Source organism: Macrobrachium rosenbergii, chromosome 26, assembly GCF_040412425.1.
Source record: "Macrobrachium rosenbergii isolate ZJJX-2024 chromosome 26, ASM4041242v1, whole genome shotgun sequence".
Classification (NCBI taxonomy): domain Eukaryota; kingdom Metazoa; phylum Arthropoda; class Malacostraca; order Decapoda; family Palaemonidae; genus Macrobrachium; species Macrobrachium rosenbergii.
In genome coordinates this window covers 47,927,297-47,942,296 of record NC_089766.1, presented here as the reverse complement: position 1 = coordinate 47,942,296, position 15,000 = coordinate 47,927,297, and the positions used below count along the sequence as shown (strand labels likewise).

Below are 15,000 nucleotides of genomic sequence, written 5' to 3'. Positions count from 1 at the left end.
AGGAACGCTCCAAAGAACATTGTCAACTGCCTACAGTGTACTTCGCAAGGCCCACTGAAAGCAGGGTCTTACAAAATCCTATAGATTCCTATTAAAATTCCTAATATGGAAGACAGAGAATATGAACGGAGGTACAGTAAAAGGAATGAAAAGGGTTGCAGCTAGTGGCCGAAGGGACACTGCAAAGAACCTTAAGTAATGCCTACAGTGCACAGCGTGAGGTGCACTGTAGCCGACCTGGCTGTGTAACATCTTTAAACTTCGTATTGATTTAGTTTGGTCCATCACTCAAAGACTAATCAGTCGAGCTCAGCCCTTGACAGCAGAGAAGTGTTGTTTAATGATTTTGTTGAATAATTACTTTTCAGTTTTCTGTAAAAGAAAACTATTGTCGTGTCGCTATTTTTCTGTCCGCCCTCAGATCTTGAAACCACTGAGGCTAGAGGGCTGCAAATTGGTGTGTTGATCATCCACCCTCCAGTCATCACACATATCAAATTGCAGCCCTCTAGCCTCAGTAGTTTTCGTTTTATTTAAGGTTAAATTTAGCCATGATCGTGCGTCTGGCACCACTATAGGTGCCAACAAACAGGGCACCACTGGGCCGTGGTTGAAAGTTTCATGGACCGCAGCTGAGAGTTTCACAGGCCGTGGGTGAGAGTTTCATACAGCATTATACGCTGAACAGAAAACTCGCTTGCGCCGAAGAAACTTCGGCTTATTTTTTACTTGTTTAGTCACATCAACACTGAAGTACTGACGAAAGTGGGTAGACTTCTAAAGGTGGGTTCAGGTGCCCCGTACAATTACGAATAACAAACGAAGGACTGAATTGCACAAAGTCACGGCACCCTGACGAGAACAAAAGGAATAATTAGTCAGTTCTGACTCTCAGTATTCATAAAGAAAAATGACTCGGATCGACATAGGACTGAAGAATGGTCGATCAATATAGATGCGATCTACATTAGAACAGGATAACTATTACAATATATATATATATATATATATATATATATATATATATATATATATATATATATATATATATATATATATATATATATATATTTATATGTTTGATTTTAAATCACGAGTAAAACAATGAGATGCTAAATACTTTCGTCTTATTACCAAGGCATGGTCACAGTCGTATATATACAAACTATATATGTGTGAATTTTTTATCACATCACCGGCCTTTATATAAAACCATTGGGTTACAAATGTCGTTTTAAAATACCCAATTCGCGCTACTTCGGGAATATCACCGAAGGGGAATTATACTGATATATGAATTGGTACCTAGGTGATTCGAACACCCGACAGTACCCTCCAACCACTTCCAGTCGAGGGTACTGTGTCGAGTGTTAGCGTCACTTAGGTAGCAAATCACTTACCATTTATAACTCCCCTTCGGTGATATTCCCGAAGCAGCGCGAATTGGATATTGAACGACATTTGTAGCTTAACGTTCGTATACATAAATCACGATGATGTGATAAAAAAAAAGGAAAGATTTTGAATAATAACCGTAAAAATACAATTCCCCCACAGAAAAAACTAATTGGAAAATGCATGGATACGACCACACGCGAAAATAAATTCCCATAAAGAGCTTCTCGTGAGAAAAAATGCGGACAAAAAAACGTACGTGCTAAGAAATATTAGGGAAAATGTGGATGATTTATACAACTGCCCCGTTAAGGAGAATCAGAGCGAATGGCGTCAACACCAGTCACACGGAATACTGAGAAAGAAAAACTGCTTGAACTTCCACGCTCAGTCATGTGATATCGGGGAGAACAGGACAGAATAGAATACAGAATTTAGGCCAAAGCGCTGGGGACCTATCAGGTCATTCAGCGCTGAAAGGAAATTGAAAGTAAAAGGTTTGAAAGGTGTAACAGGAGGAAAACCTCAAAGCAGTTACACTATGAATCAATTGTTGGAAGATTAAGGAAAGTAAGCTGGAAGAGAGAATATGAAAGGAGGTACAGTAAAAGGAATGAAAGGGGTCGTAACACCTAGGGGCCTTAGGAAGGCACGCTGCAAAGACCCTTAAGTAATGCCTAGAAGTGCACTGTAGGCGTTACTCAAGGTTCTTTGCGGCGTCCCTTAGGGTCCATAGCTGCGACCCCTTTCGTTCCTTTCACTGTATATTTAAAAGAATTCCTCACGTGCAATCATTCCTTCACATTCTTGGCATTTCCTACGTCCTTGTGGTCATTCTTCACTCCTTCCTCCGGAATCTCCAGGTGGGTCACATACACCTGGTTAATGCATGATAGATGAGGAATGCGCAAAGACTAGGACAAAAAAAGTAAATATTATTGTCTTCTGTTCTCGATTTCTGAATGAATCTTCAAGCGGTGACCTCATTCTTTTTGTCGTTCTTGTTTTAAGTATCGTCGTGGACAAAGATGCCATTATTATTATTATTATTATTATTATTATTATTATTATTATTATTATTATTATTATTCAGAAGATGAATAACCCTATAAATATGGGACAAGCCCACCAAATGGCCCACTGACTTGAAATTCAAGCTTCCAAAGAATATGGTGTATTATTATTATTATTATTATTATTATTATTATTATTATTATTATTATTAGTAGTAGTAGTAGTAGTAGTAGTATTCAGAAGATGAACCCTATTCACATGGGACAAGCCCACCAAAGGGACCACTAACTTGAAATTCAAGCTTCTAAAGAATATGCTGGTTTCAGCCTCCCACCGCAGCAGACCCCTTCACACTGCAGCAGTAACTGATCATGATACAGAGCCAGTGATCTTTCATCCCCTGGGGGAGACCCAAACCCACCACATCTGAGTGGCATTCCACGACACTAACCACTAAACCAACGGACCACTATACATATAAAAAATTCAAATCTACAGCTTTTGCAGAAGATCTGCTTCTGAAACAAATATAAAAACACCAATGATTTTTATTTGTTCCTGTTTAATCAAGTGTCTACTAATGATGTCTTTGTTTTTGTAATTTTCACAATTTTTCTTGTTTGACCAAAAAATTCGTGCGATTGGAACTTCAGAAGTTCAGGCGAAGATGCGATGCATTACTACCCTAATGCTAATCTCCTTGCATTTTAATACATTTTTATCTATTTAACTATTTATTCATTTATTTTTTCTCTTTTAATAGTGGGATCTCTTCTTTCTGTATTTCCCTTTACTTCCTCTTACTTCTTCCTGATGAACACCTTAATATCCTTTGGAAGCTTAAGGAATTTCAAGTCAGTGGCCCCTTTGGTGGGCTTGTTCCATATGAATAGGGTTCATCTTCTGAATAATAATAATAATAATAATAATAATAATAATAATAATAATAATAATAATAATAATAATAATAATAATAATAATAATAATAATAATAATAATAATAATAATAATAATAATAATAATAATAATAATAATATCATTATTTTTATTATTCTTTGGAAGCTTGAATTCCAAGTCAGTGGCCCCTTTAGTGAGTTTGTTCCACATGAATAGGTTTCATCTTCTGAATAATAATAATAATAATAATAATAATAATAATAATAATAATAATAATAATAATAATAATAATAATAATAATAATAACGACCAAGAGGCAAGAGACGGGGACGACAGATTGTCGCATTAATCTAAAAATAACGACAAGAAAAACAACGGCGGCGACACTTTAATTGGTGTATTAATCTTCATAATAATACACCCTATTAATTAGGCAGGATTACACAGGCTCTCATTAAGTCCTAAGTGAAATTATTTCTCAAGACTGGTCTAGTTTATTGGCTTATTCACTCGACGTCGGATGGGAGTCAAAGTGGAAAAATAAAGATTAAAACGCTTTTTTGAAATGCACTAAAAAGTAGAGAATAATATTTTGAGACACACCAGGATTTTCTTACGATTAGTCATGTCTATAAAAATAATTAATTGTAAGAAAATTTCTATAAGGTCCTGTCGAGCCAAAGAAGGTTTGGAAAATCCGTAGAGTTATTCACTTCGTACAATCATAAAATACTGGGAGAGGTCACTGCAGGGTCACTAGAGGTCACTGCTGACCTACTGATCATGTAAGGTTGTATTGTCACCGGGACTGAGTAACCACACAAAATTTCAATTCCATCTGACTAAGGGAACAGTTCTAAAATTGTTTTACAAGATTTGACCCAAACAGACCAAACAAATTAAGCTAAATAAAATCGTATAAATATAATAAAAATAAATTATGGCTAAGCTATATAGATGTCAAAAATAATATAGATGCACACATAAAAATAAACTAAAATATATACACTCAATCAAAAAATGAGGCTGAATTTCACACTGCCTGAAAAATTATTTTGCGATATCAACCAATTTTTCAAGCAGTGAAAAATTATTTGCCTGACCTGATCCCTAACAACTTACAAACTAAAGCTTGCTTATTGTCATTCAGTTTATTGGGCAGAAACTTCTACTGCTACTTATATCGACAATAATAATCGTATTAATAGTGGAATATATATAAAATTACAAACAATTTTAAACTTTTTGTGTCTGTGTGAGTTGATTACCTGTTTACTTCAAGCTCTGGGCATATTATTATTATTATTATTATTATTATTATTCAGTATATGAAACCTATTCATATGGAACAAGCCCCCAAAAGGGGCCACTGACTTGATATTCAAGCTTCCAAAATATGTGGTCACTAGGAAGAAGTAAGAGGAAGTAAAGGGAAATACAGAAAGAAGAGATACCACTTATTAAAAAAGAAAAAAAACAAATTAATAAATAGATAAATAGATAAAGATCTATTAAATGGCAAGAACAGTGCAAAAAACAGTACCATACACCATTCCCTCCCTTAACCTGAAATAAAACAGGTGTTCCATATAGCTTGAGTTATTAGCCCTAAAAAAATCATGTAAAAAGGTGAGTGGATGTTGTGCTTGAGAATATCACAAAATCCACTAACCTTCTTACACGTGGTGACTATATATATATATATATATATATATATATATATATATATATATATATATATATATATATATATATATATATATATATATATATATATATATATATATATATATATTATATATCTTCAGTCACAGATGCTTTTAGGAACTGTAGGTACACCCCAATAACACATTAAGTCAGTAAGGGTCAATAAGGTTGATTTTACGAGAGGTTTTAATGAGAAATACGCCCTTGGGAACGCCACTTACCAAAACCAACTTCCCTGATTATTTGTTATGCAATTGGTAAGAGATGGAAAGAGAGAGAGAGAGAGAGAGAGAGAGAGAGAGAGAGAGAGAGAGAGAGAGAGAGAGAGAGAGAGGACACCCTAAGGTATTGCCATACCGTAGCAAAACGCTAAGAAGTTACAGAATGACCAATAACGCAGGATATCGATAGGATATAAAGGATATGGCCGTCATGAGGTGAAATCAGGGAGAGCCTGTGATTTTAGAAATATTCAGTGATAATGTGTCTACGTTGTGCGTTCGTTTTTTCTCTCTCTCTCTCTCTCTGCATGTGTGTGTATACATATATAATACAGTATATGTACACATATATATACACACATGTATGTATGTATGTATATATATATATATATATATATATATATATATATATATATATTTCTCTCTCTCTCTCTCTCTCTATATATATATATATATATATATATTTCTCTATATATATATATATATATATATATATATATATATATATATATATATATATATATATATATATATATATATATATAGAGAGAATCGTTAAACTCTCATACCATACAGATAATCTCGACAAAAATAACTGAAATCTCTATGGACTATTTACATATGCCCAAATATCTTTTAAAAAAGATATAGGAACAGGATAAAATCTAAAGTAAAAAAAAAAAAACACTAAACTCAGACCTTCAATCAGGTCGTTACCACGACAATCTCCTTTGGAAGAAGAAAGAAATGATTTATACATTAATGAAAAAAAATTCATTCACGCATCGCTTTAGAATCTACGCCAAAGGCCGAGTACTGTGACCTACGAGGTCATTCAGCGCTGGAATGGCAAATTGACAGTAAAAAGGTTTGGAATCAATTGTTAGAGAAGGTGGACAGGCAAATGGAAGGGAGAGAAAATGAACGGAGGTACAGTAAAAGAAATGAGAGAGTTTTCTGTACAGCGTATAATGCTGTATGAAACTCTCAGCCACGGCCCATGAAACTCTCAGCCGCGGCGCCTCATGAAACTTTCAACCAAGGCCCAGTGATGGCATTTGTTGTTGGCACCTATACCGTTGCCAGACGCACGATCATGGCTAACTTTAATCTTAAACAAAATAAAAACTACTGAGGCTAGAGGGCTGCAATTTGGTATGTTTGATGACTGGAGGGTGGATGATCAACATACCAATTTGCAGCCCTCTAGCCTCTGTAGCTTTTAAGATCTGAGGGCGCACAGAAAAAAGTTTTCTTTCACAGAACACAAAAAAATTTTTACTATAACATAAAAGAAATAATAAAAAAAATTCCAGACATAAATAAATAAAATACCCATATACCTGTATTTCTCGTCATTAGCCAAATGGTAACTATACATTCAATCTTAATTCCCCATCATAAACGGACACGCGTGTCTACGGACATGTGTCTGCGGACACGCACAGACACTACAGTACTCTCCTGAGGACCTGATACCGATTACATAATTCACTATACCAATTGTTAATTATGTATGGTGACGGATTGACGCTTTCCTTGCGCGGCGTTTCTGAATGGAAATGGTAGTGATTCAACAATGAAGAGCTTTATTCTACTCTCACTCTCTCTCTCTCTCTCTCAACATTGAGAAGTTGTATTACTCTCTCTCTCTCTCTCTCTCTCTCTCTCTCAGGATATAATCGAATTTTCAGAGAGAAGTAAAAGAATATCTATAATATTCTTAGTTTAGGTTTCATCTTCATAATAATATAATAATAATAATAATAATAATAATAATAATAATAATAATAATAATAATAATAATAATAATATTTTTTGTTCCATATGAATAGAGGTTTATTTTCTGAATAATAATAATAATAATAATAATAATAATAATAATAATAATAATAATAATAATAATAATAATAATAATAATAATGCTATTGTTATAAGTAATGTTGAAATGACGAATCCTTGATAAAATGAAAGGAAAACCGAGTGGGTTTGACAAGAACAATAACAAGGGAAAGGAAATGACGACATAATCTGATAATGATAAGAATTGGAAAAGTAAAAATAAAACTGAGGTTTCTTCGGCGCAAACGAGTTTTCTGTACAGCCGCTACTGCGCTATAATCAAGGCCACCGAAAATAGATCTGTCTTTCGGTGGTGTCGGTATAATGCTGTATGAGCCACGGCCCATGAAACTTTAACCACGGCCCGTTGGTGGCCTGTCCTATATCGTTGCCAGAAGCACGATTATGGCTAACTTTAACCTTAAATAAAATAAAAACTGCTGAGGCTAGAGGGCTGCAATTTGGTATGGTTGATGATGGGAAGGTGGATGATCCACATACCAATTTGCAGCCCTCTAGCCTCAGTGGTTTTTAAGATCTGAGGGCGGACAGAAAAGTGCGGACGGACAGACAAAGCCGGCACAATAGTTTTCTTTTACAGAAAACTCAAAATAAGTATGGTACGAGTGTCCTATAGGGGAACTGATCATGTACCTTCTAAGTACAGTATGGTACGAGTGTCCCAATTCTATATACAGTACGATACGAGTGTCCTATAGGGGAATTAATCATGTACCCTCTATAGACAGTACGGTAAGTGTCTTATAGACGAATTGATCATGTACCTTCTATATACAGTATGGTACGAGTGTCATCCAACATTTGATTTATGGGGTCCTTATCAAAGGGCAATTTGTACAGCCAAGGTCAATAGGTTTCAATTAACATAACATCAGAACCTCCCTAAGAGAATGACCTTCTACAAGGACGACCCAATAGACGGGCCGAATTGAACATAGAACTCTGGCCAGCGGCCAAGCCATGGAACCTACGAGGTCATTCAGCGCCGAAACGGAAACTGACAGTAAGAATGTCTGAAAGGTGTAACAGGAGGAAAACCTCAAAGCAGTTGCAATATGAATCAACGCTGCAAGCAAAGAACCTTAGGCAATGCCTACAGTGCACCGCACTAGGCCACTCCCTACGGGGACCCCAACAGACAGGTGTCATTCACTTAAACTCGCCTCACTGTGACGTCACACAGACTAAATAGATCACGGCACGTTGCTAATTCATCCAAGCTGGACCGAATGAATCCCAGTCTCCGTAAGCTCGATGGATTAAATGCTAATTAGCTATAAAGACATGCTAATGAAGCTTCGTGAATCAATATGAGAGACGAGGAGGTGGTTTGAATGCATTTGACCTCAATGGAACGCCAGGTTTTAATTCGCGTGGCACGCCATGCAACGTTTTCAACCAGCATTCAACGCTGTCACCGGGAAGTTGGGTCAGTGGAGAGAGAGAGAGAGAGAGAGAGAGAGAGAGAGAGAGAGAGAGAGAGAGAGAGAGAGAGAGAGTCAATGACTGACGCTGCAAGATTTCAGCAAAGGTGGGCAGACAGGGAGGGGTTGCAACAAATCGGAAATATCAGATGGTTCCTTTTCCTTGTCAGAATCACGTGGCTATTATTAACTTTTTGCGTGTATATGTGCATGTATGTATGTATGTGTGTATATATACACATATAAATGTATTATAATATATATGTGTGTATATGTATATATGTGTGTGTAAACGTTCTTGGCAATTAAATTGGACAAATAATTTCCAGCCCTCAAATGGTCTGCTCTCACCACCAGCAAGCAGTGAGCTGCAAGCACAAATCATTACTGACCACGCCATGGCATGCATTCCGTGAAAGTATGCTTTTTAAGACGGCAGCGGCGAAGCACAGGCAGGGCAGTCGGTAATGCTTTGCGCTTGCAACTCCTAGCAATTATATATATATATATATATATATATATATATATATATATATAATGTCCTCAACTTTACTGAATAGAAAATATATCTAAAATGTATCAAATCTCTTACAGCTTCTCCTCCCATACCCCTCCAACATACCCAAAAAAATACCCTCTGGTATTTCAAAGACTCAGAAATCTGTATATCAGTAAAAACCTATCGAATATGATGATGAATTTAAAGTGTATTGACTATCAATAATCGCTAAATAGCGTGCAGGTGGTTGATTAGTGATAGGAATTGGTCCATTATCGAATTTTTCATTTTTTATCAACTTCGTTTTAGTTTTCTGTAAAAAGAAAACTATTATGGAGATTGCTATTTGTCCGTCCGTCCGCACTTTTTCCGTCGGCCCTCAGATCTTGAAAACTACTGAGGCTAGAGGGCTGCAAATTGGTGTGTTGATCATCCACCCTCCAGTCATCAAACATACCAAATTGCAGCCCTCTAGCCTCAGTAGTTTTTATTCTATTTAAGGTTAAAGTTAGCCATGATCGAGCGTCTGGCAACGGTCTAGGTGCCAACAACACAGGCCACCACCGGGCCATGGGTGAAAGTTTCATGGGCTGCGGCTGCGGGTTTCATGGGAGGCAGCTGAGAATTTCACACGGCATTATACGCTGCACAGAAAACTCGATTGCGCCGAAGAAATTTCGGGGGATTTTTTATTTTTCTTTTTTTTGCATTACTTATATCACCCTTTTTTTATCAATTAGTTCCTCTATATCAAAGCGAACATTCAATTTCTGAATTATGACGAGGGCATTTTGATAAATAATAATTAAGCTTTTTATTTCATTCACATCATTCGTAATATCGAATAGTCGCAGCTTATTCCTCTCATTCCCGAATACTGATGACGACAGTAATTGGATGAACAATGCCCTTAATCAATAATGACCTTGTTTTTCACGTGTGACCTTTTTTTTTCCTTTCACTTCCATATTCTCCTTTCACTGACATCGCATGTATACACGAATATGAGCCTTCTCTTAAGTACGTCGAGAATTTTACTGTTAATATTAATACCCTCTTCAGACACGAACTGAGGCGATGAACCGGTTTTCGTAATGAGTTGCTATCGATCGGTTTCCTTTCAGAGGTCAATTACTGATTTTTAAGGTCACTTGACCCCACTTTAGCAGCGAGAGCTAATCAGGGGGTGATTATATTATTTGCTCCCCGTAAGGGGGTGGGGGGTAGTTAGTGAAAATGCAAGGGGCAAGGTAAGAATATCATCAGACAAATATACAGAATAATGTGAATAACAAAAATATTAAAACATACGAGTTGTATCGGCGATTCTACAGTATATATGACTGTCTCTTGGCAAGGGTAAGTATGGCTCAGTCACAGGATTCAATAGCCTCATTCGTCATTTGTGGAGGGTGTTATGCAAACCACTGAAAATGGCTAAATTCAAATTCCACAGATCAACATGGATGGTCTGCTCTTGAGGAACCCACGCACATTTCTGGTAATAGATTAGACCTCATATTCACAGATGTTCCAGCTGTTGCCAAGTCCAAGGTCTGCGAGTGAATATATAGGCACGCCTGATCGCTGCGCCATTGAGATGGACGTATCTGTCAATCAATATATTCCTAATGCCACCATTGGAAAAAAGGTCTGGCTGAAATCTAGAGTCAATTGGAATCCCATTACTGAAGCATGTCAGGCACTTAATATTTCAGATGCTGTATTAGGTCCTGATCCCAAAATGAAGTTGAATGAAATGCTGATGGCTATATTAATAAGGTATGTCCCCAGAAAGGTCATCAAACTCAGGACAAATGGCCAGCCATGGGTTCATGATACATGTAGACGAGTTTACCATGACAACCAGACCAAATTCAACACACAGAGAAGAAACTGTCAAATGAAACTTACACTATTTTTGTTGAGTCCCACCATGTTGTGAATAGAACTTACCATACAGCCGAGAGAAATTACAATGATTCCTTGAAGAGGAAACTTGAAGGAATTACTCAGCATCATCTGTGGTGGACCAAACTGGCATCATCCATTGGGTCAGGCTAGTCTTCCAATCCACCACTACTAACAGATGATTAGATTGGTTATTGGCCCTAGGGAAAAGAAGGAACTGCTTCATCGAGCTTAGCTAAGCAGTCAGCTGGATGATTTCTCCTGATACTTGTCATCCTGAACCTCCTCTACGAAATTTGCATTGCCCAGGCATGTCAGGAAATTCTGGAAAATCTTGATAGCTGAGGTGAAGAAGATCATGATGGTTTCTTCCCTTTGTTTTCTTAAAAGGTTTCTAGTGTGTTGTTGCCAAAGATTACTAGATTCTATAGATTTTTATGTCGATGTATTATCTTAGACGAGCACGTTAGTAATGCAGTGCCTGTCCCAAAGAGTGGTACATAGGCAGACTGTAGAACTGGAGGCCAATTTCTGTTCTCCCTGTGCTCTAAAAAAGTTGCAGATAAGCTTATTTTAAACTACTATACAATTATGTGGAACCTATAGATTGTTAGCTAATAGTCAATACGCATACAGGAAGCAGCTAGGTACCTGCGATGCTCTGTTAGATTTGACATGCCATTTGCAAGAGAACCTTGGTAAGGGTTTTGAGCGCAGAGTAATTCAAATAGATTTTAGGGCTGCTTTCCATTTAGTGAATCACAAGGTACTATTTATATAAACCAGAATCTTGGAGTGGGTGGATATGTTTTAGATATGTCAAGATTTCCTTACAGCTAGGCAGCAGAGGATTGCTATTGATATGATCTTTAGTGAACCAAGACCTATTGTGCCTGGAGTTCCACAGGGCAGTGTTCTTGGTCCACTGTTATTTTTAATGCAACACTTGTGGGTGCAGTAAAGTCTCCACTTATGAGAAATGAAGCTGTCCTCAGCCTCAATCGGAACATGGACCGGATCAGTGAATGGTGTAGTCGGTGGGGTATGAGTCTGAACTCCAGTAAAACGAAAACACTATTGATCAGCAGACCTTGTACAGATTTCTCACCCCATAATAATATATATATGATGTCTACAAATCTCGACTTTGGTCCAGGTTGAATTGTGTTGTCTTACTATGCGTAATAATATATATATATATATATATATATATATATATGGGGAAAGGAGATAGATATATAGTATATATATATATATATATATATATATATATATATATATATATATATATATATATATATATATATATATATATGAAAATTTTATTCAGCTATACTGAAGAAGTACAACTGATTCAGTCTAGATAATAAACATAGTCTCAGCAGATAATGTCATTGATTTCAATAGAAATTGCATATGAAAGTGGATATTTCTCAAACAGCATATATATATATATATATATATATATATATATATATATATATATATATATATATATATATAAATATAATGTGTGTGTTTGTATGTACGTTTATGGGACATCAGCAATCCCTCGGTAAGAACGCCGTGACGTCAGCAGCGCTTAGCTACCCAAACACGTATATATAGGCATAAAAATCAACAGATCACCTCAGTACAACCAACTTCAGCTTAATTGAAAAAAAAAAAAAACGATTACCATAATTCATAAGGCAGCAATGACGCCTCACACCTGCGTCTACCTTTACAAAACTGCCCTTCTGGGAGGAGTTGCCGAAAATCAGATGAAATATGGGTTTACGAAGCGGTGTCATTATCAGGACGATATACGATGGTCTCCAAATGAGTACGCGTGTAGCTAATATGTCAGAACGTACACGTAGTGAGGAATTTTTATTTGTTTATTTTATTTTATTTATTTTGTTTATTCCCTGTTCGTTCCTCTCTTAAATTGTCGTTAGATTGTCGTTATGTTCTGCACTTACGTTGCCGCAGAATGAAAAGTTATATATAGTATATATATATATATATATATATATATATATATATATATATATATATATATATATATATATATATAATATATATAGAGAGAAAGAGAGAGAGAGAGAGAGAGAGAGAGAGAGAGCTCAATGCTCATTACAGGAATTTGTATTTTCTTCGTGTGTTAACAGAACATCACTCAAAACTTTCTACATAAAATCAAAGAAAAAAGTTTTCAAATGAATTTCATCACCGAATTCACTAATGGAAGCAATAAAACTCCCGACACTCATAAACAGGAGATGGTGGGTATGTCCCCCCCCCCTCTCTCTCTCTCTCTCTCTCTCTCTCTCTCTTATTCCCGTCCCACTAAACGAGAGGAAGAACGAGTGACAAAATCTTGACCAATCAGCAAAAACAATGAAATTACCAGTGAAACGCACCTGGCACCTCAGGTACGACCCAATTATTGAATACAGTGTGCCAGGTACCTTTCAGTTCAGCCCTTTGTGATTTGTACATTATCGCTAATCAATAGTTTAGCATTCGCTTTCTTATACTTTCGTTTTTTTTTTTTTTTTGTATCGTTTCTCGCATTTATTCTTTTCGTCTCCTTTGTCAATATTTTCATCTTAGACTTTTTTTTATTTTCATTTATTAATGTAACGGTTCTTCTTTAGTTTTCTGTAAAAGAAACTATTGAGATGGCTTTTTGTCTGTCTGTCCGCCCTTATATCTTAAGAACTACTGAGGCTAGAGGGCTGCAAATTGGTATGTTGATCATCCACCCTCCAGTCATCAAACGTACCAAATTGCAGCCCTCTAGCCTCAGTAGTTTTTATTTTATTTAAGGTTAGAGTTAGTCATGATCGTGCGTCTGGCAACTTACAGGTGCTAACAACACAAGCCGCCAACGGGCCGCATGAATGTTTCATGGGAAGTGGCTGAGCGTCATATGGCAATGTACGCTGTACAGTAGGGTCGATCCTGCGCCGAAGAAACTTTACATTTTTCACTTTACTTTTTCTCAATAATTATGTTTTATAAGGCTGCCTTCAATATGTTCATAATGTCTTCATTTCTCTTTTCATATTTTTTCCACTTTCTATTTTATTATATTGCCCTTATGTATCTTAAATAATTTCTTTATCTTATTCCTTTTTCTAAAATCCATTCCTTTCAAAGTTATTTTCTTTATCTTTAATTTGATTTATTTTTCTTAGAAATTCTCTCGAGTGTCTACTATCCACACCAACACCATATTCTACCCTGTAGGGAGGTAGTACCGTCAGTGCACCTCACGTGGTGCACTGTAGGCATTACTTACGGGTCTTGGCATAGACCCTCCCTTAGGGCCATAGCTGTAACCCCTTTCATTCCTTTTACTGTACCTCCGTTCATAATCTTCCTTCCATCTGACTTTCCACCCTATCTAACAATTATCTTATAGTGCGACTGCGAGGCTTTCGCCCTGTTACACCTGTCAAACCTTTTTACTCTCAATTTCCGTTTCAGCGCTGAATGACCTAACTAGTCCCAGCGCTTGGCCTAAATTTCATATTCATATTCATCACCACAATCTTAAGAGAAAACGAAGTTTAATATTTACTTCATTCATACATCTATAATACGTCGTAATTGCCTCAATGCATTAACCTCGTTTTAAATGAAATTTTATATACATTGGCAAGATATTTATAATGTTTAATATCAACGAGAGATTTAAATATCGATTCCATAATCATCATTATCGTCGTCCATTCGAATGGCGTTATGTGCGTATTTAAATGAATGATTTCTGCACTACACGACACCGAGCCGTTACCTAGTAATGGCACCGATGCTTCAGTGTGACGAGGGAGGTCAGTGGCATTACTGAGTACGAGCCGGTGTGGACCAGTTATTATTGTTATTATTATCACTATTATAAGAGTTTACGTTTTCTATTTCCCGTTTTTCTGTGTTGTTTCCAGTCAGAGAAAACGAGGCAAATTTATGGGGGACTTTGGTATCGTTATGTTTCGTACTTGAGCACGTTTCACAGCCAGCTTCTCTGTTTACGTGCGTATGATACATAATCATACATACAGTTATAATATATATATGT

At 36.4% G+C, this 15,000-nt stretch overlaps 2 protein-coding genes across 2 annotated transcripts in view; both read left to right on the top strand.

Annotated features, from left to right (window-relative positions):
• The window catches only part of LOC136852840 (filaggrin-2-like), a 39,107-nt gene extending 28,142 nt beyond the window's left edge, over positions 1-10,965 (top strand). The window contains exon 2 of the mRNA XM_067127745.1: positions 10,549-10,965. Coding sequence (XP_066983846.1) covers positions 10,549-10,965 — 417 coding nt within the window. The remainder of the gene's footprint in view (positions 1-10,548) is intronic.
• The window catches only part of LOC136853163 (uncharacterized), an 84,145-nt gene that overhangs the window by 7,597 nt on the left and 61,548 nt on the right, over positions 1-15,000 (top strand). The gene's annotated exons all lie outside the window — the stretch shown is intronic.